Below are 26281 nucleotides of genomic sequence, written 5' to 3'. Positions count from 1 at the left end.
TTTCAAAATAATTGTGATATCAAATTACATGAATGTGCTTAGCCTTGGTATAGCACAAATAATGATTAAACTCCATTGAGTATAAAAGAGGTATAATATTATAAATCATTTGTTTTGGTGTTCTTCAGTACAATGCCGGAGCACCCCCTCAGCAGCATTACATGGGTATTGGTCAACCTATAATGAATCAAAGTATGAACATGCCCCCTTCCTCTCAATCTGTACCTGTATCAACTATGTCTATGAGTCAGCCAATTCCCTCTCAGTCAGCAGTAGGGCCAGCTTCACAACAAACCTATTCATCAAGGTAAAGACATGTTCACACTTATTATTATCCATATTTATAACTAGATAACACGGGTGACAGACTATTTTAAAATTTGATAAACTATACTGACTGATATTGTCAATGTACTTGCCAAAATTTAAATACCTCAAATATGGAATAACACACCATAGTTTACTGTGCTTGTACATGTAGCCATTTGATTCAACTAAACCAAAAGAGAAAAGCAGATCTTCAAAATGTTTTGATTTGGAGCTCTCTCGTATACTATTTACCAGCAGTTCCATAAACTGCTTTTGTCTCCAAAAATTAATGATTATCAAATTTACATTTTTGTTAGATTTAATAACAAATTATTTCATACATTCTGGTATGACAAAATATTCCTGATGATCCTGTTAAATGACAGTTTATAGAATGTGGAGTACACAACAAAGCAGAGTGCAGCACTTGTTATATGTTGAGCCATAATACTATTGAAAGAATATCTATGTTGTATGAATTTACATGAAACTCTCCTTTATTAAAAGGTTTCATTTTATTTCTGGAGTGATTAGAAACAAAGTTGACACCAAGGAAGACTTCCCTCTATAACCTTATTATCTGATTGATACATGTAAGTTATAATTCAGATATAACTTGATAGAAATATTGACATGAAATTCAGTTTTGCTGATAAAAGGCAATTCTTTTGCTAAATTACACAATACAATTGTGCTCTACCTATTTAGATATTGCCCCATGCTTGCTAACAAATAACATGTATATCAGGGGTGCGTTTCATGACAGGACTTGTCAGACGTTTTATCCGACAAGTCCCATTTTATCCGACAGTTACCGTAGGAACATTGGCTCTCAGCCAATCAAAATCATGGAAAGATGTCAGATCTGACAACTTGTCAGATGAAAATATTGATGAAATGCTCCCCAGATCAATAGTTAAAGCCCTGTCATATCCTTCCATGCAAGCCTTGTGTGTGACTTGCGGGTAACTATTTTTTGCTACCTACAGGTCACCCGCATTGACAGTATCTCACACGCAGTAGCCCGCAGAAGCGCATGCAAGTCCGATTTGCATGCAGAAAGGTTTTGAATATGATGAAAACATTTTTTGCACGGTGTGACAGAGCCTTAAGTAACATATCTAATAGATCATTTACTTTACATTTTATTGTTACATAAAATTTTGCTCGTTCTCTTTTCTACCATTACGACCTACAGCCCAGCATCATCTACCATGTACAATAACATCCCCCAGAATTCCTTGCCAGCCACTAGTCAGTCAAGCCCCGGATCCACTCCCTTCCAATACAACTCTGCACCTGTTGGTACCGTGGCACCCACCAACACCTCCTACAGCCAGCCAGCCCCCATGGGTAGCATGCAGCCCCAAGGGGGAGTGCCCTCTACGGGTATGGAACAGGGGTATAGCATGGCACCCCCTACAGGTGACCAAGGGATGATGATGGGACAGGGGATTCCCCCTCAGCAACAGCTTCTCTTATAGTGTCTGCTGTCGTCAGCTTCTGAGGACAATTATCTCAACATATTTATCATTTCAATCATGGATGAAGAAAGGAAAAGAATATGAAGAACAAACTTCCTGTGATACATCGGCAATTGCTGCTGAAATGGGTAACATTTCCCCCTCTATCACCTCCGTTGATTCTGGGCCACTATCTGGTGTTTCAAGAGGAGCTGCCATAAATATATTTATAATGTCTTAGAATGTTTACTTCTTGTTGGATCATTCTTATGTCAGGTAAGGGAATAAAAACTTTGATGGAACTCATAGTTCGATGGACCATCATCACACACTTCATCCGTTCTATGCTTTGAAAGAAATATATTCACTCCTTTGTACTTCATTAATTATCTAGTTGGCAACACTGTCTTCAGATATTTCTGTAGAGTTTTCCCACTGTTTAGAATTGTCTATTAAGTTCATATTAGGGTTTAACTAATATTTATATATCTAGACTGTCAAATGTTCAGGTTAAAATGAACATAGTGATAAAGATATTACTGCATAATAAATTGCTTGTTGAAACATTTTCTATCAATTATTTTTTCCAAACAAAATAAAATCTGAATATGCTCTAAAAATTGCTCCATATATGCACATGGTCAGTGGAAATGAATCTATAGAGGCCAAGATAAATCCGCTTTCACTCTTCAAATTGGCAAGAAATGTACATACATTCTCATACTGTAAAGAAATCAAATATGGATTTAACGCAAGTCAAATGAGTAATGTAACAAAAGAAAAAAGGTTGCCAATTTCGATTTTAAACAGTAATTATGTTTTTCCCATTATATTGCCAACTTCATGTATGTAATGCTTATCTTAATGTAAAGAACTTTTTTTTCCGGAATGGTGATGCATACTGGAATGGAAGTGGTATCAAGTTCTCACTACATTATTCTCTTTCCAGTCATGATTCATTTGTGATTACTAGGATAGAGCTTAACTTTGAACACGAGTGTCTTCTTGAAACACATCTCTATGGGTTCAAAGGGACCCTCAAATAAATGATCTTAGACACTGGAGGCATTTTTGTTTACTGATATGAAAAGAACTGTAGACCAATCAAATTCTAGAAAAGATTGTGAAAAAATGAGATTGTTAGCAAAACTGTGGAAAAAAAATTATTTGAGGTAGGATGCATATAATCGTTGTAATCTAGCACTCAAGTTGTGAACGCTTCACAATATTTTCTGAACAATGCTTTTATGTTACCTTGTTAGCTATACCCTGTATCTACAGAATACAATTTCTTTTCTAAAGTAGGAGATGAAGTTCAGGGGCCCGTAACACAAAACTTAGCAATGATCGTAGAACATTACACTGTACAATCAATCGTGAAAATCAAGCGTACGATCAATCGCTAACCTTTGTGTTACGGAACCCTGGAGATAATATACCACATAAAAGCATTGGTTGGTTTGACACAAACTGGGTATCAGTAATTGCTTGGGGTACCTCTTGACAAAAATTGGTATGAGAGCAAACTTTTAACTGTTTGTGGCTTTTAGATATTTTATCCAAAGTCGAACTTTAGTTATTGTCAGTTGTCTCAAGTTTTATTCATCTTTAGTTTTGTCATGGTCTGCATGTACGCATAGTCTTCAGTTTCACAAACTTCAGAGTCGTATTCTATCTAATTAGTGAGACAATTGAAATGAAAAATAAAAAAGAGAGCATGATAATCCACAATGTAAATATCACAAACGGACACAAAGCAGGCATGGGCTTTGTTCCATTTCACTTCTTTTTACATAAATCTCAACTGCTCATGTGCCCATTCATGGAAAGTGACTTTGTGGAATTATTTAATGTGCAAGACTGCATTTAGTTTGTACGCTGTCATTTCATAGATTCTTTATTCAAAACATTACCGAAAATAGAAACCCTAGTTTAAAGTGTTACATTGTTAATGTGGGAGCACCTTGAGCACCTAGCAAGGTGGATACGTGCGCTATACAAATCCTACATCATTTATTATTGTTTTTTTTAATATTCAAACTTTGATTTATGATGTAATATATTAGAGGTGAGATTATGTCCTTGGTTTTACCTGAATCATGCATATCATCTTACATGGATGGCAATGATTGAACAATTTGAATTAAAATGAAATCTTTCATTTTTATTAGAAAAGTGATTTAGTGCATCTGCATTTGCATGCACCTCGTGAAATCAGCAGTTTTTCATAAAATATTGCATTTGTGTTTTGTGCAATGAAATACAACCCAAGAACCCCTCAATGTTTAAGCAGAGTTCTGCTTTGACTTTATACTTATTATTGGTAGACTTAGAGATGTGGATACATATAGTTAACCAAAACAAACACTGCTTACAATTTAAACATGCAAAGATTTTATGATTAATACCAATTTGCTTGATAAGCATTTTTGTTCAAAGCATATTAATAGATATTATTTACAAGTATTTGTGTGACATGTTACAGGTATATGGTTTATATATAGACATTGAATGATTTGAAGCAAGTTCTGTAAAGGGATTCTTGGATTTGTCAAATAAATATCTATTATGATTTTGTAAACTTGTAATTTTTTTATCAAACAAACCTGCTTTATATAATTCATAATATGTTGGACAGTATTTGTGTTTTTATCTCTCAAATGGTTATCACTTTGTTTGTACCAAGCCAGCTTAATATTTTCTTTCTATTGCAAAATTGCAAAATTTCATTTTCATAGTACGATGTCGAGTCAAATATTTCACTTTTATATAGGTGAATATATTTCACCCTTTTCGCTCCACGACAGAAACAGACTTTTATGATGCTAGATGATTTTGGAAGAGACTTTTAGCCCCGTCATAAATAACTGTCCTGTAACACAATATTATTGCACTCTGTATAGGGGACCTATGGGCAAAAGTAAATTCTTGATTTTCCCATAAAAACATGGTATTCATTGAAATAAAAGTCTGATATGGATTCAGCTCTCTTCACAATGTAAGAATAATTTGAAACCTAAGCCCCCATTTCGGGGGAAAGTAAAACATAATACACACTTGGCGTATGTCATTAACTTTGAGTAAGAGGGGTTGTCGTTTGGGTACTACCAGCAAAAGAAAAAAAATCCAGATGGATTTTGAGACTGATTTTGCTGTGCAGATATCAATGCATGTGAAATGGTCTAGCTGGAGGGGTGAATATGACCCATGGATTTAATTGCCAGCGATCCTCTAATACACGCTAGATGCATGTAATGATGTATATCTAAGCCTTAATTCAGTAATTTTTTTCTCCCTTAATATGTAATTGATTTGTTTGAAGAACCATTTTCTTATCCATGCCATGATACATGACATGTATAGCCCAGTGGAGTGGCGGGCATGCTATGCTGAGCAGTCGTATGTGAAGCACAGGATTTTCTCATGTCACAAGTTGCGATGTGAAAAATCCAGATTATGACTAATTCAGAGGCTCACACAGAAGATTGTGCAATGTTCAAACAAGTGGATCTGACTCTCACATTTGAAATTGAGGGTAGTGGTTCATATCCCAGCCAGGACTTAATTTCCTTCAGCAAGAAATTTATCCACAATGTGCTGCACTCAACCCAGGTGAGGTAAGTGGGTGTCGGCAGGAAGTAATTCTTCAAGAAGATTTGAGCACTGGGAATGGCGGCTAGCTAGCTGGGGTAATATAGAAGTGTCTTGAGTACATTAATAAGGTAGATGTGTGCCCAATATGAATATTCTATTGATTCTTTTGAAATTTAGTAAAAGTATATTATTTATGTGAAGTAGTACTTTCTGAAGCTGCAAATGTATCATGAGTTTCAAACAAAGTGACAGCAGTCCTTTCATTTGTCATTCTTGTTCAGATTTTATAATTTGACATACCCTCTTCTGGCATATAAAAGCAATGCCACTACATAATCAATCTTCCTTGAATCATATACAGGTGAGTCTTTTTAAATCAAGTCTCTTTGATATGCAAATTTGGCAGCTTTGCATGATCGGGGAGGTGTCTCAAAAAAGGTTTTACGGTTTCTGGAAGTTGCATTTAATACCCCCAGCTGCATAATAAAAAATAATAATCTCACTGCATTGGTAGTATCATGTGATGGTAAGTACTGCATGCAGCCTTCCTCAGTGTTGTGACCTAATTTGACATCAATGATCAATAGTTTGGCCAGAGATAGAATTAGATATGATGACCATATGAGGCACTTAGACTCTTAACCCTAATTCTCCCGGGGGGGGGGGGGGGGGCCATAATGGCCCCCCCTCAACAATTATCGCGATATATCTGCTGCGCGAAATTTTTTCACCTCGCAGCTCACTGACTTTACATTCAAGTCTCGCGCAAATTTTGAGACCAAAGTTGACGCCCGGGTACGCGGTTACGACATTACGCAACATTGTGCAAGTGCATATCAGACCCCAAATTGCTCATAAACGTGATTTCATGTACAAATCCAATGCAAATTGCGTATTTAGCCAAAATTCATAAATGCATCATTATTTCTACTTTTACTGATTAAACTTAATTAATTTTGCCTTGTTTATGATCAGAATTATGTCTGGAACAATTTCCATTGAAAAAACAAAAGTAAAAAAACAAAGAAATACATAAGAAATTCATAAAACAATAAAATACATAAGAAATTTATTTCCAAACCAAAGTTTTTTTGAATTACGATTGTTAAGAATGCTACAAAGAAAATTTTTACCAAAAATTAGCATTCTAGGAGCTTTATTTAGTGAATTAGAGCAAAAAGTATGATTTATGCATAAATTAGCATAATTAATTCATATAAAATAAAATCTCATTATTTTGGAAAATTTTACCATACAGCCTTGTAGATTACATTGCACACTACCAGTGTGCAAATTTTTGCGTCGCTCGCGCGATCGGTGACCAAGATCTTAAGGGGGGCCATAATGGCCCCCCCCCCCCCCCCCGGGAATGACAAGAATCAAAATACCCCGGGAGATTTAGGGTTAAGTCACACTATGCTCTTTTGTGAAACATCCCTTGTCTGGATACTTGGTCATTAGACTTTAAGAATATCAAATTTAGGAAGACTTGACTGTTAATTTCTTCTTCTTTTTTTAGAAGTATATTTTTATTGTTATATCATACTTTATAAAATATTACCATTAAAATTTATGTTCCTTTTGAAATGTGATACCATGTGAAAAAGTATGTGGCAACAAATTTGAGGAGGAAAATGGTGGGGGGTTGATCAGTTCATATGTGTTTAGTTGGTACATCTTCAGTGAAATAAATACATAATTGCAGCAATGATGTGAAAGTTATCAAATTGGCATCGTTCTGACTGGGGTTATTAAACGTTAAGACAATTCAAATTTGTAATGGAGTCTTGTAATCTATCTTGTACATAGTGAATAACAAAGAAAGTGTATCATAAGGTAGTAACTCCAGATTTTTTGTACATTGTGAAATTAAAGTATCATCTAGTGTATTTATTCAAATTTATTTTTAAAGGGTTAACATTTGTTTGGGATCCTCTCTCCTTGTCAAGAGAGGTGAAGGACGGCGTTAGCCAGCCAATTAACTAATTTGTGTATTCTGAAAACATGTCGTGCAAAAGATTACTCTTAAAAATCTGGCTTTGTCTTATTTTACCGAGAACAATGATCTGAATTCCAAAACATGCAGATGTAGTTTTGATGCAATGTATGCCTATATAGTTAACAAAGATATGTCAATTGGATTGTAATTTAATTCATATATGGAATAAATCTATAAAATGTTAAAACAAACAAAGAGCATAAACAGTAGTGTTATTTTTTGTCCCATTTTTGTTAATGATGCCTGCTATTTTCCTCTGAGAAGTTACTCATTTTCTACCAAAGGCACTTGATATTGATTTATTCATACATACAAACCATTGGAGTGTTTGTTTTTTTACCTTCATGTAGACCCTACACTGCAAAAATACTGGTGTTTTAACACCAACCTGGTATCTACATAGGAAAATCACTATAGAGGTTTTGAAGCAGCACTTCTTCAGAATTAGGCTAACACCAGATAGGCACTTAAGCAACACCAATCAGTCTTAAACCAATATCGGTTTGATTCTTAACTGGTGTTGTTTTCAACATTTCCCTAGTGTTTTCCGATACAGATGCCGGACTTGTGCTAAATCAACACTGGTGTTTTTGTCCCCCCCCCCCCCCCCCCCCGTTTCCTGATACGTGACCCCTTTCGATGTACCTTATTTTGAACGAGAAGAAGGAGGAGGAGAGAGAGAAGAACAAGGAGAGGATCAAGGAAAAATATGGAGAAGGCCGGGAGGAGAATCCATTTCATATTAATATCTTATCTTCTCCCATTTTATGCTACCTTAGCAAAGAAATAAATTGGGAACAATTATTTCACCACATCCATGTATATTTATTGCCCTTTCTTACTTTTTTTTCTTAATCTTTCATAAAATACACATACATATCAACTACTTATCACCTTAAACTACTTAACTACTTATCACCAAATATACACATAAAAGGACATAAGTATGTAATCAGACTGTATTTATTGCACAAAATAATGCATGCCCTCGTCTTCTTGAGAATAATACAAGGACATAAAAGGATTTGACCGTGTGATTGGCACTCTTAATTTCGCGAAAACATTTATGCACAACGCGGCAATATGCATATGAAAGAGACAATGATGTCATGCACTATATTTTTTGTATTCCATTACATGAAATGTATTTTATATTCAACATCTTGCAGATTTGATAACACTGAAGCATCTTCATTTATGTTGAATCATGTTTGTTGTAACAATGGCATACGAAAGAAATTGTGACATCATCGTCTCTCTCTAACTGGAATGTGTTGTACACAGTCATGTAATGAACCAAAAATTCGGGTAGCGGGCAGGCATGGCGCATGTGGAAAAAAAATATTTCACAAAGAATTAAACCGAACCCATCAAAAGGAATGAAAGAATGACATTTACTTACGTTAACCAAAGATCGTAAAAACTTATTCAGTGTTATACTAATTTTGATAAACCAGAGTATGGCAAATCCCCATCTAAATATCCATTTTCGCGGAGTACTTTCGAAGTTGATTTCACATGCATGTCAATGATTGCTTTATGTTTGTTCGTATAAGGGTCAAAAGTCCGATTTCTTTCCTCTTTCTTACGATGAAAATTTCCTTCTGGATGTGCCACCGTGCAGTCTATTCTGTGATCGTCGATGGGAACGTTTAAGAATTGGAGGATTCTCACTATCTCCTGACGGAGGTGGGATTGAAGTCGTTCGAAGTATACGACCATGACGTTTTTACGGGTAACCCACGTAATGATGCGATCTTCCCACGCGATGGATGCACTCTCGACGAACGCGTCCCAATCTGTATTGGATGTGAAAGAAAGAAGGATGGAAAGATCAAGGATGGAAGGGGGGGTGAAATGATGTAAGTGTGTGCATTAAATGACGGGTTAAAAGAGAAAAAAATATATGCGGAATATCATTTTAGTCAATGAAATTAGGGAACTGGAATGATTGGAAAATATAAAAATTTAGGATAACTAGAAAAAAAATCACTCGTGCTTTGGGCTCCTATTACTATTCACTTGATATATACGTGGGGCTTAAAATATAGGCCTAACAGTTACGAGTCAAAATACCAAAACATTGTCTGCTCGTAATTCGATATTTCGAGATTCACATAGGCCTACTGTTCATGCGATTGCAACGGTGCTTAATAAAATTATTTTCAGATGTCGCTTCGCGCTTGCATTATTTGATTAGTTAGATACCTATCCTCTTCCTGATGAAATACGAGGGCGGTGCCCGAGTATTTCGACATTTTTTATTATGGTATTTATTCTTTCTCCTAGTTTACACCGCTTTTATATATTTTTTTTTACATAGTCTTTTGATTACATATACTTAAAACATAACGAGGTATAGTTGTCACCCGGCACACTCTCTTCGACTCTGTTATCAATATCAGGTTCATTATTGTACTCACCAGAAGAAAAGAAATATTGACGAGATGCCCATCCTGTATGACCAGCGCTCACTAAGTTTGCGTAAGAAAGTAAAGTATCATATGGGTTTCGAACTATGAGAACTGCTCCCTCAAATAGACTCGTTGTTGATGATGATCCCATATCATGTGTTTTAACAATGATTGTCTTCCCACTCGTATACCGCGCGTACTCTCCTTTGAAACCTAGTTATATCACAAAAAATGAAATTGTAGCATGCAATTTTCATTTGATTAAAGGAGAGTTAGTATGTTCATATTAACGAAATTCACGTTTTAAGTTCAAATTCAATTAATATATATGCAGTCAGTCACGACAAGCCCTGGCAAGATTATAATTAAAGTCAAATATATTGATAAAGTAATTACAACATAAAGTTCTTTCTCCTTCTCTCGCTCAGCTCGCTTGCAAAATATACACATATGTATGTTTTAAGGCATGTGCATGCAGCAAGAAAGGTAAAATTATAGTAGGCCTACAGTTTGTACATAATTTATTCGTTCTATGCTCTCGCTCGTACATAATCATAGAAAAAATAAAATCCATCTATATAGCGAGTACACAATAGTAATTCCATTTTATTTTGTTTAACAATGTAAAGGGGAGGAAAAGGATAAGGGTGCATGAAATGTATTATTTTTCTGAACATTACGTCGAAATCTATCACAAGCTTGGATTTTTTGGCCAAATTATTTCCAAACACCCCCTAAAACGAGTCTTTCCTCTGTGTGCTCACTTGCTTCGCTCGCTCGCAACTTTTTATTATATGTAACGCAATACGCAATGTTAGGTGTCAAAACAGAGTCACATTTTGCATGATAAGTGGTTGTGACCAACTTATTCTAGCGAACATACTTTTCTTTCTAATCACAATACTACTCTGATTTTTGGGGGGCTTTCTTGCAAAACAGAAAATTGCAAATTTCATGAAAGCAAGTTGCCAAACTTGAAATGTAGATTTGCTGGGGGATTTTTTGTTGGTTATAAATTCGAGTTCTTGTATACTCGAAATCCAACTACTGTAAACCCTGTTGAATTCTTCGCCTCTCCATGAAAGTGCCGGGGCATGTTATCGAAGCCCGCATCGAAGCTGCCTGATCGACTAAAATAGCCATATCAGGTGCTTTGGGACAATTTCATTTCTCATTTTGCGCAAGAGCATATTCTATTTTCGGGAAAGGGGGCGGGGGAGGTTGGGAGGCTTTTAAGGACCCCGCCTAACCCCAACTTTACTCCAAGCCCGGGGGTGGGGCATTCAAATATGTTAAGGGTATTAAAAAAACACCGATTTTCAAAAAAAGGGAGTAGTTTTGAAAGACGTACTGGTCACTGGTCAATCGTATTTAGGGATTTTTCCCCCCAAAGCTTTTTTGGTATGTTTTTCCCCCAAGCTTTTTCCCCCGGGGTCATATTTTGGCGACAACTTGTTAAGGGGCCAAAATGTGTAAATAAAACCCGCAAAAAAACTTGTTTAGGAGGTTATTTAGGGGTGTTTGGAAATAATTTGGCCACGCGTGTTCACAACAATACATTTGACCGCCCCCCCCCGGGCTCCAAGCTATGGGAATACGACTTTACCCAGCTCCTGCATCACAACCTGTGTAGCTGTCCCAGTCACGGAACTGCATTTATCACCCCCCCCCACACACACACACACACCCTAGGGTCACACATCCTCCAACGTACCCGTACACACATACAATCTACTGACCTCCTTCAAAAAGCTTCTTGTCTAGATATACACTGCCAGTGTAGAATCCAGAGGCTCTCTCGAGTAGATATCGTGTCCATGTATTCCCAGATCCAGGCACACCAGTAAGAGCTATCAACGGATAGGTGTGGGGATTGGCGAAATGGGCGTTCTTACACACATCAAAAGGCACATCTGGGACTAAACTCAAACACATATATTGTATAAAAGGAAAATATGAACAAAAATAGTGACGAAGATCATGATTAGTAATAAGAATATTCATGATATAGTCCATGATGGTGATGGTGCTAATATTAATGATGATAATGACAATAATAATTAAGGGTAGTAATCATGATAATAATAATAATAATTAGGCCCTATAATCATGATAATGAAAATAATAACAATGATGATTATAATGATGATGTTAACCTTAACATTGTTAAGATGCAATTCTGATAATTCAACGGAGGAGTCCATGCACAGGCATCTTCAGAAATCCAGTTAAGTGTAAAATGTCCCTTTTAAAAGTTCTAGTTTATCGCCTGGTATTGTATTTTGTTGTCATGTATAGAAGTTGAACCATCAGATCATTGAGTCATTAAACCCGGCATCACAACAACGATTTACTCAGGTATGGCCAATACATAGAAATATATGACCTTTGTCCTGTAGGGAAAATTTTGTTAGGAATCGATCATTAGACAGTTTGACAAAATACATCCAGTGCCACATGTAATTCAACAAACAGAAAACTTTAGAAATGACAGGGGTATGAATCGGGGAGGGGGGGGGGGGCGGAGGAGGCTTTATCCCCCCCCCGCTTTTTTCCAAAACCGTGTACAAAAACGTAAAAATTACCATATGCTTGTGATTTTTTGCATGGTCAGCCCCCTCCCCCCTCCACTTGTGGCTCAGCCCCCCCCCACTTTTAAAATCGTTCCGCGTCCCCTGTGAATTACTGTACATAATGCACACGCAAACCCATGTGTCCGATGATACGTAATTTATTTCAATTTATTGGTCACGTGATGTATCGTGAAACTTTTGTGTCGAGTCGCGTGATGATCTCCAACTGTAAGTGTGACTGTAGCGGTTTCTTCAACCAATCGGGTTGCACTAAATTTTTGCCTCATCCCTGGTCGCGAAGTTATTTTCCGGGGGCACCTCCGGCCCGTGCCCCCCCAACGTCACATTCATGTTTCTATGTAATACTAAATCATGACTGACGTTATTTCGTTTTTCTCTCTTTTCTTCATATTTTTGTCAAAATGTTTATCTAAAAGATTTATATAAATTGATTGTTAATGCAGTATTAGTTCAATTTTGATAATAACAATAGCGCAGAATGCTATGACCATTATACTTGTATGATGAAACTTTGAATATTTAAATATATGACTTTTTCTTTATTCAAGTTCTGTTACTTTATTGGTAAAGGTCAGATTTAATTTTTCTCATTGTACAAGGACCTTTACTCAAAATTTCAATCTTACTTTGGTGTTTCTTTTCTCTTTGTTGTTGGCCTGTTGGCTGCTCATGATTTATACATGACCCGTAATTCTGGAACATTAGACAGCTACTGGAAGACTTTAGGGGTAATTACCTTTCCCCTTTCTCTTTCTTAATTTTTCCCCCTTCCATTTGCTATAAGGACGAGACTGTTACGTAATGGTTCTGCGGAGGGGGAGGGTGACTTGCACCTATAGACTCAGTGCATCTCTAATCTACGCCCTTGTGATTTTGGTTAAAAATTGAAGTTCTGAGAATGTCAAGTTTTCATATCAGAATATCAAATCTTTTCAGATTGCGCTACGCGCTCGCATTTTTTTTGTTGATTTGATTTACTATCATGCCACTGCACAGAGTCCTTAACATTTCCATTTTCGGGTCTCTATAAAGTTTATTCAGCTCGCGCTTTGTCGCATTAATTGTTTAATTTGATGCGCATCATGCAAAAAATGTTCAGAATGTTCAAATAGGTCTATAAATACATGAACATAAAAAAACTTCATCCCGCTCTTCGCGCTCGCATTATTGAAACAATCCTTACCAAGTGCGTAGTATTCTTGTAGAAATAAAGCTAACGTATATACTTATAACTGCAGTCTTAAGACGACATCGCCTTCCAAACACACACACACACACACACACCCCCACCTTGATGGGCTTGAGGCCACGGAATCCAAAAAAAAGTTTAACGACCAAGAGAGAAGAAGAAAATGAATGTCTTTTTAAATATCATTGAAAATTTCGTCAACAAATTTCTGTAATGAAACGGACAAATGTTTACTCGCCTGCATTTTTAACAATAATTTTTGCCCTTTACGCCACGTTTGCCTCCCTTCCCCTGAAAATCGTTACGCCAAGAATCCCCCATCAACACACTGTCAGTCATCCCCAAGCCCCAACCATGAACACCAATAGGTTAGGAACCGATCTAGAAAGGTCAACCTTAAGATCAAAATTGAGACCCCTAAAGAAATAAACATGTGTTTAAAAGTACGAAATAATCGTGATTTCATAACGTAAAAAGGGAAAGTGTGAACATAACATCATTAGTCCAACTAATGCATATACGGCTTGCGTATAACTGTTTTCTTGAAATATTGCTACTCTTTAAAATTAATCAAATAATTCAGTAAGTTATATGTTATCAGATTTCGATGAATTCTCAGCGTTGTGATTAATGAGTTTTATTCTAATCTTTAGATATAACTTTCTTCCGGCCCGAGGTACTCCTTTAACCCCTAAAGGGCTTGAGAGAAATTTACCCCCCCCCTGACATTTTGGGGAAACGCGAAAAGCTAGTAAGGCGTCGTTCCGTAACTTTTTGAACAAATTTGCTACCCCCGGGTACGCGGTCCTAAAATTCTGTAACATTACGTTAATGTATGTCAGACCATAAGTTGCTCAAAAACGTGATTTCATTTACAAATCCCATGCAATTTGTGATTCCATAGTAATAATCTATTATTTAAGTATGATTGAGGCACTTACTGAATAAATGCCCCTGAGCTCCAAGGTGTATAATATCCCTCGGTAGTACGTGGTGTCCAGCGAAAGTCTAGAGGTCCTGTTTGTTGCGGCTGAACACGTACTTGGCTTGACCTTCTTTCTCCAGACACAGAACTCTCACTGGTTAACCTTGACACTGACTGATCATCGGGGGTAATTTTGGGGGTATTGCGGGCGCACCGTGCGTAATGTTCATTCATGCACGGAGGTGAGTGAAGGGCTATTAATCGTCTATATGGCCGGTTAGACCCAGGCGACATTGTTTAACGACCCTTTATGCAACACACCCCCCGGCCCTATAGATTGGCAAATATTTTGAAATTGTGAATTCTAAATTGCCAATCTCTAAATATAAAATCGAATAAAAACAAACCAAATAAAAACAAATGAACATAATCCCCAATTGTAAACAAAAACAAAGTTCAATGCTTTTATATACAATATTTACAAACAATGACTTCCTCCTCAGTTTCCCTGAGATGGATAAAAATTAGGTGGAAATACCTGTAAATTACTCATGATTTCCCCTGTTATGATCAATCGGACTAATTATCAATATCCAATTGTCCGTTTGTTTACTTATGGCATTTCTTTAGCCTGTCATGATTAACAACGGACGTGGAATTCCTATATGAGTTGCAATAGAGGTAGGGAGGGAGTTTTATAAGCAAACATGGTCGCTAGGCCTTTCCAGGGAGGAGACAGTTTCTTTGTCTTCCCCTTTTTGAGTGGCCGTGTCGTGTAAGTAAACTCAGTCCCCCTTTATGGAATTCACAACAATAAACTTTGACACCTTATTCTCTTCTTAAGCGCTCCTGGTTTGTCCGGAGCTTAGTCCTTGCAGTTTCATGGGCTTGGATAAGAGTCTGTTTGAGCTGAAAAACAAACTCCTCCGTTGAGCCTGATTCTGCTGCGGACGGAAGATCAGATCCGATGGCTAGCTCGTCTTTCGGTCAAGCATGAACATGTTTGGGGTGGATGTGATAGGCCTTGCTATTTGAAAGACTTACTTTTCCAATTGACTTTCCAATGGAACACCTTATAGCCTGCATGAGATTTTGGTTAAACCGCCCAGCTTGTCGGTTAGCAGATGGCCGATAAGGTGTGATAAGGTTGCGCCTCATTCTTTGTTTGATTGGCGCTACGTTTCCCGTGTTAATGTAATGTTCTATTTCGGTAAATTTATCTCTGGCAAAGAATTATAACAGTAATTCCTTGAGAGTTCGATAGACTGTTCCCAAAGACCCTGTAAGTGAGCAGGGATTGGAGTCGGCGAAGATAAACCGACACCCCGCACTTGCTTACTGTCCTAGGTTGGTGGATCCAAGTCTGGTTTAATGGCGGTAGCTCCTAAGGCTTCCCCAATTACCATGCCTTATTTCCAACTTAGGTTTCGGCCAGTGGCATTAAATACAAAAAGTTCAATGGCTCCTGCTGTTTCATGAACTGTGATCCGATTTTGGTTCAGCTGGTGGGGGCCATGGAGGTAGCACCCATGGGCAGGTTATACTAGATGAAGGCTGTCCCTTCCTTTGTACCAGGGTAGACTGCAACTGAGTATGTCCTCGGAAGTCTGCACCAGTATTACTCCTCAACTCTTCAGTTACCTTTGCTGAGGAAGCAAGAGTAGGTGAAGTAGAGGTGGGGCACACTACCGACTTATATTCAGCAGTTGCGTCAGTCACTTTATGTAAGGCAGGGAATGGGGGCACTCCATCTTTCTGGACTAGTGTACGAACCTGCGAAGAATTCTGACTAGTGCCCTGGGCTATGTGGATCGGGGTCGGGCTAGTTCCTCCGATCCCAACTCGTTTCCCGGTTCGTCACCAACAAATGAAACAGTCTTCACTTGTTCAACTTCTGGACAGTCCCGTTTAAAATGGCCGGATTTGCCACATTTGAAGCAAGGATTGTCTGGGCCAGGTGACCTCAGTTTTCCTCTGGCCAGGGACGTCCTTCCTGGGGACGATCTGGGTTTAGGAGGATCACTCCTCATTTGAAGGGTTGTGATGAGCCCTTGCACCATAGAGTGAAGTGTTCCCACCTTTGCTTCGACTGAGTCTAGCTGCCCCTTGACAGAGTTCTGAAACGAATCAAATTTCTGTTCTAGTTGGGAGACTCGAGTTTCGAGGCTAAGATCGGAACAGTGAGAAGTAAGTGAAGATGGGACAGGTATTTCCATCTTCCGCACTTTCTTCTCAAAGGGGTCTACACAGGTAGATAACTGTCTGATGTCCTTCCGAGGTTTGCCTTGCATGGCCTGTCTGGCATGCTGGAACATTCGGGAAACTCGTAAGGCATCATCAAGATTTAGGGGTTGATGATTTAGTGTGTGCTGCCCCGCTTCGCGATCAGTCGATCCCTGACAGAAGCGCAGCACAAGCTGCTTCTGCACGTAACTATCGGGCAGATTGGGGAATGCCTGAGATGCTAAAGCCTGTAGTCGCTCGGCCCACTCTACACATGATTCTTCGGAAGTTTGCCTTGCATAATTAAAATGCACCTGGGCGACTTCCGGGAGTTCCTGTGGAGCAAATCGTTTCTCCAACTTCAGAACTACATCATAGTAGCTTATGGCCGGTTCACGTCTAATCAGTGAGGCGTAGTACTCGCTGGCTTTCCCATCTAATGCCCAACACAGTTGGTTTTGCCTATGTTGTTCATCCCAATTACTATCATTGGCAAATGATGTAAACTTGGCAAAAAATGCGTGCCAGCACCCTGAACCACTAAAAACAATTGTTCTAGGTAAATATGTCCTGGGAGCGGGCTTGGGAGGCATTCTTGAATTTCCTGAGGAAATGGTGGGGGGAACTATCTCGGGCCGGTTTGAACTATGGCCCTGAAGTTTGGGTGAAGGCCTTGGCTCTGGCTGGTTGAACTTTGGAACTGTAACGGAAGAGACATTCTTCTGTCGGGTAGGTCCAGAACCCAGCTTAAATTGATTGGACCTAGGAGCCGGCTTAGGAGGCTGATTCAGTTCGGGATGAGGCAGTGGTGAGAGCCGGCGAACAGGTGGCGGCGACACCTTTACTGATGCTGAATATCCCCTCTGGTTTCCACCCTGATTGGGATAAAAATCATCATCCCTTAGAGCATGAGTTGGGGTCCGATCATAAGTCTGACGAGTATGATAACAATCACGATCGTCAGGGAGATATCGATCACGAATATGAGTACATCGATCATAATAGAGATCATCCCTTGGTCTTCGGGGAAACGACCCATTAAATTGATCCTCTTTCAGCTGCCTTGGGGGCACTTCCATCTGAAACAGAGAAAGTAACTCTCTCAAAAGATGTGAAGCCTCCTGGATGGAGTTCTCCCTTGGAAGGCGAGACTGTTTTACAGTCTGGAAGGCAGATGGACCAATTGGCTCGCCATATGAATGCAGTGGCTCGTCCATGGGACCACTTGGCTCGCCATACATATTCTGTAGCTCGTTCATAGAGCCAGCGCGATGGCGCTCGTTGGGATTGCCACTGATATGCGGCTGTACCCCGCAATCGGGGATTGTTTCAAGATGATCTCTCGGCACGCCCTGGGTTTGCCTTCCCCCCTCTCCCATTAAGGGCTGTTCAACCTTATTCCTCTGGGGTGTGGAGGCTCCTTGCTGAGCACCCTGTAATTGTTTAGCTACTGTGGCCCGCGGTGTCGCAATGGGCCTAGTAGCTTGAGGTCTACCGATGTCAAGTGGTAGGGATTGTCCCTGCTGACCATATGACACAGTAGAGTCAGAGAGTCTTATCGGGAGGGATGCAGCCCTAGGATGTCCTGGTGGCGGAAAACAATCATAAGGATACGGGGCAATAGGCGGTGGAGGAGTTCTCCTCCGTGCCTGAGGCACCGGTGAAATATGCGCGAGTGCATCTGCACCAGCAGGTGTAAAATCAAAAGCATCTATCACTTCGTTTAAGTTACGAATATGCGGGACCGAAGCTAATAATTCGGGAGTGATGTTTTCGGTAGCTTCGCGTAACGCAAGAATGCGATCGGCAGTGGCAGAGCCAATGCCTGGTACTCGTAACAAGTCATCCCTATCACAAGAATTAATACGGATCTTATCCATTGCGAAGAAAATTAAAATTAAAATCCGCAAATAAAATTAATTCAAAGACAATTGATGAATATTCGCTAGAAAATAGTGGAGAAATACATCAATTACATTCAGCTATAATCATTTAAAATTTATCCACTTAATTCAGTAAACCAATCGCAAATTCAAATGATTTGCAATTTAACAGTTAATCAATTATTTGCAAATTGAAGCTGTAAGCATTCATTCAACTATTGCAAATACAAATAGAAAATTACATCCAATTATATTATCAATTATTTGCAAGTTATGAAGTTAACATCAAATAATTGGTGACAATAGAGCGGATTCTCCAATTAACAATTATCTGCAATTATTTCCTAAAGTAGAGAATGACAAAATAACAATAATTAATTGCAAATTTCCTATCTATCATTCATCAACTTATTTATTGTAATCTTTCTAGTGCAGTGTGATAAATTGATCTTTACCACTGCCAATGTTTCCGATTTAGAAGTATCAGGAAACAATATTGATTCCAAAAATAAGAGCAAATATCATGAAATGGAAACAATAATCGGGTCACACAATTTAATTGCAAAAAGAGAACAATTAAATCTACATTAAATGCTAAATGAGACCGCCTGTGATAGCAGAGAACCTAAATAAGCATAAGGAATTTAAACTACAGGTTTTCCTTTTATATTTACTTTTAGAGAACAGTAAGGGGAAGTTATATTTAAATTAACTCGACCAATATTAAATTTCATTTAAAAGTATGCCAATATGAGAAAGGGAAAATTTATTTAACAGATTTACTTTGCCTCCAATTGTACATTGGCAACAATTATCATTCGAGCCGCGTTTTTTACCGCTGGCGCGAAATTCGAATCATGTGAGTCACGCCCGAATTCAATAGGCTATTCACAAAAGACAAAGGCAGCCACACGTAATGGCGGCAGCTACGTTAGGGCGGAATGTTTTGCGTTTAGATAAATAGCTAGTTTAAGCAATTTACGCCCTATATCTAGCCAGTGACAGCAATAACTGTTTAATATGTACACAAACTAATTATTATTGGCCTACTACTAACGTACCGTATTTATATTAGACCCTAGCTAACTCCTAAGTTCCTAACACAAGTTTTAATTCTATCCGGTATCCCGTGCAGAAAACGTGTTCCTTAAACGGGTTCAAAATGGTGAGCAGTGTTTAACGTTTGATCACCAAAATGCTGGAGCTGCTCGGACAGCGCCATTAATGTATTATTTAAGTATGATTGAGGCACTTACTGAATAAATGCCCCTGAGCTCCAAGGTGTATAATATCCCTCGGTAGTACGTGGTGTCCAGCGAAAGTCTAGAGGTCCTGTTTGTTGCGGCTGAACACGTACTTGGCTTGACCTTCTTTCTCCAGACACAGAACTCTCACTGGTTAACCTTGACACTGACTGATCATCGGGGGTAATTTTGGGGGTATTGCGGGCGCACCGTGCGTAATGTTCATTCATGCACGGAGGTGAGTGAAGGGCTATTAATCGTCTATATGGCCGGTTAGACCCAGGCGACATTGTTTAACGACCCTTTATGCAACAGTAATAATTCACGGTATTATTTCTACTTTTGAAAAACTTTATTGAATTTTTGATCAGAATATATATAAAAGTCACCGACGATTTCCATCGAATAAAAAACAGTAAAATAAAGTAAAAACAAAAAATGTGTTACATTTTGATGAGAATCCTACAAAGAGTCTATGGATAGGCAGTTTGGGGCTGTATTCAATAGAGCAAATCGCAAATCGTTGGATATACGCATAAATTAGCGTGTTGAAATTATTAGATATTTTAAAACTATATAACAAAATTTCGAGATTCGATACGTATCGTAGAGGACATCCTATGCCATATACAGGCTAATGTCGAATTTTGTGGCTGTCAATGGTCGCGATATGAGAGAAGGGGTGGAATGTGCCGTTTGTTGGTATCTCAGACTTGTAAATTGATAACTAACTTCAGGTGGAAATTCGTGAAAATTGCAATGAAAAGATACTTGTATTCAAAATTAGAAAAACAAATTGTGAGAGGATGCTCTTGTCATGTGGCCCACCCTTATGGAGTCTTCTTGACATCTCTAATAGGGTCACTAGATGCAACCCACGCTACTAGACGTGTTGTCATGGTAACATCAACTTCAAGCTGGATGCGCGCTGTGTTCATATTCTATTGCTATTTATACCGACAGATTAGTCAGCAAAATTGGATCAAAAATATATATGTCTTACCCTTGATGACCTGCAGTGTGACAGGCAAGATGAAATATATCCCGAAGATGCTGATAGTGCAAAATACTGTTTATGTTTCATTTGTAGGCCAGTTTGAATTCATGTCTTTTAAAACCACCCAAAAGCTTTTGCTTCTTCATTGCATCGGACTAACGTTGAAATCTTGACATGCACGTCTTTTATAAGTTACTTGGTCACGTTGGTGTTATTCTTAAAGCACCAGTAAACTGAAATCCAATTTACTAAAAACATTTCTCGTGGGGACAATTTACCAATCGAAAGTACATTTTCAAACATGTCTTTATTTTTGTTATTAAATTGGCCCTTCCCCATGAAATATTTCTAATTTGAAATGAAAACATTGAATCTTCAAGATAAAACAGGGAGATAAAAATCTAGGATTACGTACTAAAATTCACGTTTATCTCTAGTTAAACCAGTAATCCGGGTTTGAATATGAAGGGGGGGTGGGGGGGTGTTCGAGGTTAACTTTCAGTTGTGATTTATGTTTATGGTTGATGAAATCATTTTGAATCCACGGTCTCGGGGATGAACATGCTTTCGAAACTCAGGTAGAATATTCTTACACCAATCCCACAAAGGAGAGATAGTGTGGTTCCTTGAGAATAAACCCTCACGTACGAATAACATGTTGTAATTTATTGAATTACGTGGCCCATTGATACCGTTGCATACTGGGGCCAGTTGCATAAATCTTTTTACCTGAGAAAACTCAGGTTGTTTTTACCGGAGTTTTTGCCCTGTGTTAAAGTCAAAGGCAGATATCAGACTAACCTTAGTTTTCAGTTTTTACCAGAGTTTTCTCAGGTAAAAAGTTTTATGAAATCATGGTCTTCTATACCACTATATGGTGAGAGTATAGGGGTATCACACAAGATGGAGTCGATTGCTCTGTTATAGGATCCAAAATGAAAGTTTCATCTATATTATGTGCTGCATAATATAGCACGGGCGGATGCAGAGTTTTTTCCGAGGGTGGGAAGATACGGAAAAGTTTTCGAAGAAACCTGGAAGAGAGAGAGAAAGAGCGAAGCTACCGAGCTTGTCATGGGGGTACGTTTGCATTTTTCTAAAGTTAAATCGAAAGATTATGCGCATACTTTTGGTAAAGTGTGTGATTTTTCAATTAAAATATTTGTTTTCAACTCGTAATTTGTTACTTGAATCAATATTCTGAATGATTTTGGTCAGTTTCGCCAAAGTAACAATTAAGCTTAGCTATAGGCTGACGAAAATGGAAGAGGCCATTTTTTTTAGCAGCCAGAGCCAGGAGAGAGTAGCCCTCTACCTCCCTTCCGACCCCCCCCCAAAAAAAAATAAAATAAAGATAATCCATCAAATTCATCTGTCATTCCCAGATAAGTCCAAGAGACTGCACTTTCACCCATGTATAATCATGGGATATCCCACTTTCTTTTTGGAAATAATCCAGTTCACGGATAGCTCATCAACTGACCACAAGTGACCTTTCCCTTTTTGCGAGAGATTTCCAGGCAACATTTAAATTCTAAAAAGACAGGTAAGTGGATAGTATGTCATTCAAGTTTAGAAACCCGTTTTGTATTGTCCACTTAAGCATAGCTGCGGATGCATATACGGATAAAAATCCGTAAGCAAACAATGACATACAGGCCACAAAAAGAGAATTGAAAGAGAGAAGTGTGAAATATATTATTCTCTGGATATCATGTCAAAATCCATCACAAAATTTTATTTTTGTATTAAAAATGTCAATTTTTTTAAAAGATAAATTCTGCCTTAAACGCAATGTGTGGCCCTCACAAAATCGTTGCCTCGTTACACCATTACGCCTGTTCATACCATGATATTATTTTTTTTTTTGGCTCTTGCCCCCCTGGCCACCGACCCCTGTTACGCCGCTATTTCAATGTTGACGCCACCACCGGCCATGACGAACAATATGGCTCTCTTAAAGGTCAAGTCCACTTCAGAAAAACGTTGATTTGAATCAATAGAGAAAAATCAGACAAGCACAATGCTGAAAATTTCATCAAAATCGGATGTAATATAAGAAAGTTATGACATTTCAAAGTTTCGCTTATTTTTAACAAAATAGTTATATGAACGAGCCAGTTAAATCCAAATGAGAGAGTTGATGATGTCATTCCCTCACAATTTCTTTTGTTTTTTATTGTTTGAATTATACAATATTTCAATTTTTTCACGAATTTGATGATTAGGACCTCCTTGTCTGAAGCACAAAATGTTAAAATAATGGAATTCCACGTGTTCACGGAGGAATGAAACTTCATTTCACATGACAATGACGAGAAAATCAAAATATTTCATATTTTATATAATAAAATACAAAAGAAATAGTGAGTGAGTGATGTCATCAGTTCCTCATTTGCATGCTGACCGAGATGTGCATATAACTGTTTTGTGAAATGAAGCGAAACTTTAAAATGCCATAACTTTCTTATTTTACATCCGATTTTGATGAAATTTTCAGTGTCATGCTTGTTGAATTTTTCTCTTTTTATTCAAATCAACTTTTTGTTTGGGTGGACTTGTCCTTTAATAAGATGATTCATATTCAACCATAATAATGATTATAACATAAACATAAAATGGGCGGTACTCTCATTGCGATGGTTTACTTAGAACTTAAACTACACTTTTATGGAATGACAGACTGTTCGCTATATCTTCTTCACTTAGTATAAATTGTTTTAATCCTGAGTGAAACAAAAATCAATTTCGTTATAAAATAAGAGAGGAAAAACTAATATGAGTATAAATGTCAAAACACGGGAAAGGTGGGCTAAAATATTGTCAAATATAAGTCAAAAGAAACTGGGATCAATTATCGGAATATCACTCTGTTGTATTTCCTTATTCTGGTGCATATGCAGATTTTCATTTGCTAACCTCCCAATGCCCTCAACATAACCAACACCTCGATCATCTTTATTTTCATTATCAAGCATGAAATATGATCCAACTACAAATACCATCTCTTCTAATGACCAGATTCACGGTTGAGTTTGGGAGTTTAGTTTGCAATATAATGAATCTAAATTGTCGCACGAATTAAGTTGTATTGATCTTTACCTTTGTGGTCGGAGCGCTCCGTTTGGTTATTGTAAGGAAACTCAATCGCAACAACACTGTCGTCACTTTTCAAAAGTCTGCTCCCTTTCTGAGAAAAATGTGTCCTAATCGGAGTGTTAATATTGAAAAGTAAAACGAAGATTGCCATGGCTGCCATAGATACCCATCCACAGAGTTTTCTCTTCCAATGCCGCATTATCACCTTCACGACCAAGTGATGTTTAGCGATTGAAATTATAAACTTTAGGCTATTGTCTCAGCTACGGATAGCCGAAGAATGGTTTCAAATTTGCACTTGCCATATACACATTACAATACCCAGATAGTGACGTGGGCATGCATTCACCATTCTGCTGGTGTTAGGTTAAATATAGGCCAATGCTATCACAGAGAGCGGTCATAATTATTATGGATTATTAATACGAATGGTGCTGCAAAAAATGTGATAATATAGAATTCAGTTTAAAAAAAACAAAGGAAAATTCTATGTGAGGAGGATAAACAATAAGGTTATTCATGATTTAGTACCATATATTTATGAGCCACATAAGATTGATAAAATCATAATTATTATCATCATTATTATTATATGATTCACAAAAAATGGCAACGCATCCATTTGCACAAAAAAGGCATGACAATGAAGGACCAGAATAAGAAAAATAGGTCCATAATGATAACTAATGATAATAATAAAAAAACGTAGTAGTCATAATCATACAAGAGGCCTAATCGATTAACATGGACTTACAATTAAGATTAACAAAAAAGTGGTGTATGAGATGGGGGTCTTGAGTTAAAAATCACCATAACCAAAATGCAACTTTTTGAGAATTTGTATTAAATGTTATATGCTGGTATATAGCAGAAAATGTCACTAAATCTTTAGAAATTTATAAGAACTAGAAACTTGGCTAGGTTGAAATCAAAGTGACTATGAGATTTTGATCATTAAAGTATCGAAGTCACCAAATAATAATGATAATCAATTTGAGTCATTCTGAGCTCAGCAATTTTGGTGTAAATAAAACTATTACCCACTTTTCTGCGGGGGGGGGGGGTATTATAGTGCCTTTCAAAAAAAAGGAAACCCAAATCTAGAGGGCCAATATTTGGATATTTAATTTTGTAAAATTTTTCTGCATGAATATGAAAGAGAAACTCATCAGCTTTCCATACCCTATTTGTACCATCTGTGGCACGCACGACCAAATCAATTGATGTTGAAGACAACAGGTGCAAGTACCACTTTTTCCAAGTTTTGGTAAAGTAGGTAAAATGTGCGCTTGATAGAATGAAATGTAAAAAAGTACTTTTTGGAAAGAAAATGATGAAATGATGATTGAAAGGTTAAATTTTATTCATCCACTCACTATTACCCGCCTTCAACATCCATCTCTTCTTTCTTCCTCTTCTTTCTTCCTCATATTCTCTTTGACATCAACAATTAACCCCTCATATTCTCTGACTTCACTCCTCCTTCTACCCCTCCCAAACTTTTCTTTGCTATGTTTACCACCCCTCCCCAATATTAGTGCCTATCTTTTTTTCTGCTCACAACTAGTTCCCAATCCTTCCATCAGTGGAGATAAATATACAATAATGCATAGACCAATCATATTGTGAACAATGTGACATCGTATTTAGCAACAAGCACACAAATTTATTTCCTATGTTCTATGCAGCACAAAAAGTCTTGAGCACAGCAAATAATTTTTATCATTGAAAAAATATAACAAAAACAAAAATACTGTGAGGAAATATTCCTAATGGCATGTTAACACAATACAACATTTCACAATTTAAGTACATGGATGCAGAAGAAAAAGGAATGTGACAAATTAATATGACAATAGCTTTAGTCAAGAATGCATATACAGGTAAAATGATACTAACTTTCACAAATGAAATTTAGACGAGGGTTGTGTTGCCAACCAACGTTACTTTGTGTGAACAGCACCAGGAAAGTACAGAACATGGAGAGAAGTAGGCCTATGTTGTTGCTTGCATGGAAGGAGAATCAATATTTTTCTTTCAAATTGAATCCTATTGTTTTATTTGGAATGATCCCATCATGTAACATAAAATTCTGAATCAGCCACATCAACAGAACTTCAAATGAATAATCAATTCATGGGCAATTCAATTATTTACCAACATTATACAGGATAATAACTGGACCAGAAACCAAAAGATAAAATCAACAACTCAAGATACATAAATAATTATTCTTTTCATAGTTGAAACATCAATGATAATATTGACTGTGATGTGCCCTTTTCTGTTTCAGACATCAAAGGTTTCCATTGATATACTATATGCAACAGAGTTTGATTGATATGATG

At 37.6% G+C, this 26281-nt stretch overlaps 2 protein-coding genes and 1 long non-coding RNA gene across 3 annotated transcripts in view; 1 reads left to right on the top strand and 2 right to left on the bottom strand.

Annotated features, from left to right (window-relative positions):
- LOC121428006 (signal transducing adapter molecule 1-like) overlaps window positions 1-5864 on the top strand; it is a 30167-nt gene extending 24303 nt beyond the window's left edge. The window contains exons 12-13 of the mRNA XM_041624584.1: window positions 129-307; window positions 1508-5864. Coding sequence (XP_041480518.1) covers window positions 129-307; window positions 1508-1793 — 465 coding nt within the window. The 3' untranslated portion in view covers window positions 1794-5864. The remainder of the gene's footprint in view (window positions 1-128; window positions 308-1507) is intronic.
- Window positions 5865-8312: 2448 nt separating this feature from the next.
- On the bottom strand, window positions 8313-24276 carry LOC121427989 (WSC domain-containing protein 1-like). Its single transcript, XM_041624570.1, has 4 exons — window positions 23937-24276; window positions 11519-11698; window positions 9789-9992; window positions 8313-9164 (listed from the first exon to the last, which is right to left on the bottom strand). The coding sequence occupies exons 1-4, from the start codon at window positions 24130-24132 to the stop codon at window positions 8800-8802; spliced, it is 945 nt and encodes a 314-aa protein (XP_041480504.1). The 5' UTR covers window positions 24133-24276; the 3' UTR covers window positions 8313-8799.
- On the bottom strand, window positions 14503-20157 carry LOC121427999. Its single transcript, XR_005971724.1, has 2 exons — window positions 19850-20157; window positions 14503-14817 (listed from the first exon to the last, which is right to left on the bottom strand). It is a non-coding gene; the product is annotated as an uncharacterized LOC121427999 (long non-coding RNA).
- Window positions 24277-26281: the final 2005 nt, after the last annotated feature.

This window comes from Lytechinus variegatus, chromosome 1, assembly GCF_018143015.1.
Source record: "Lytechinus variegatus isolate NC3 chromosome 1, Lvar_3.0, whole genome shotgun sequence".
NCBI lineage: Eukaryota > Metazoa > Echinodermata > Echinoidea > Temnopleuroida > Toxopneustidae > Lytechinus > Lytechinus variegatus.
The sequence above is the reverse complement of the archived record's forward strand: the minus strand, read 5'-3'. Positions and strand labels throughout refer to the sequence as shown.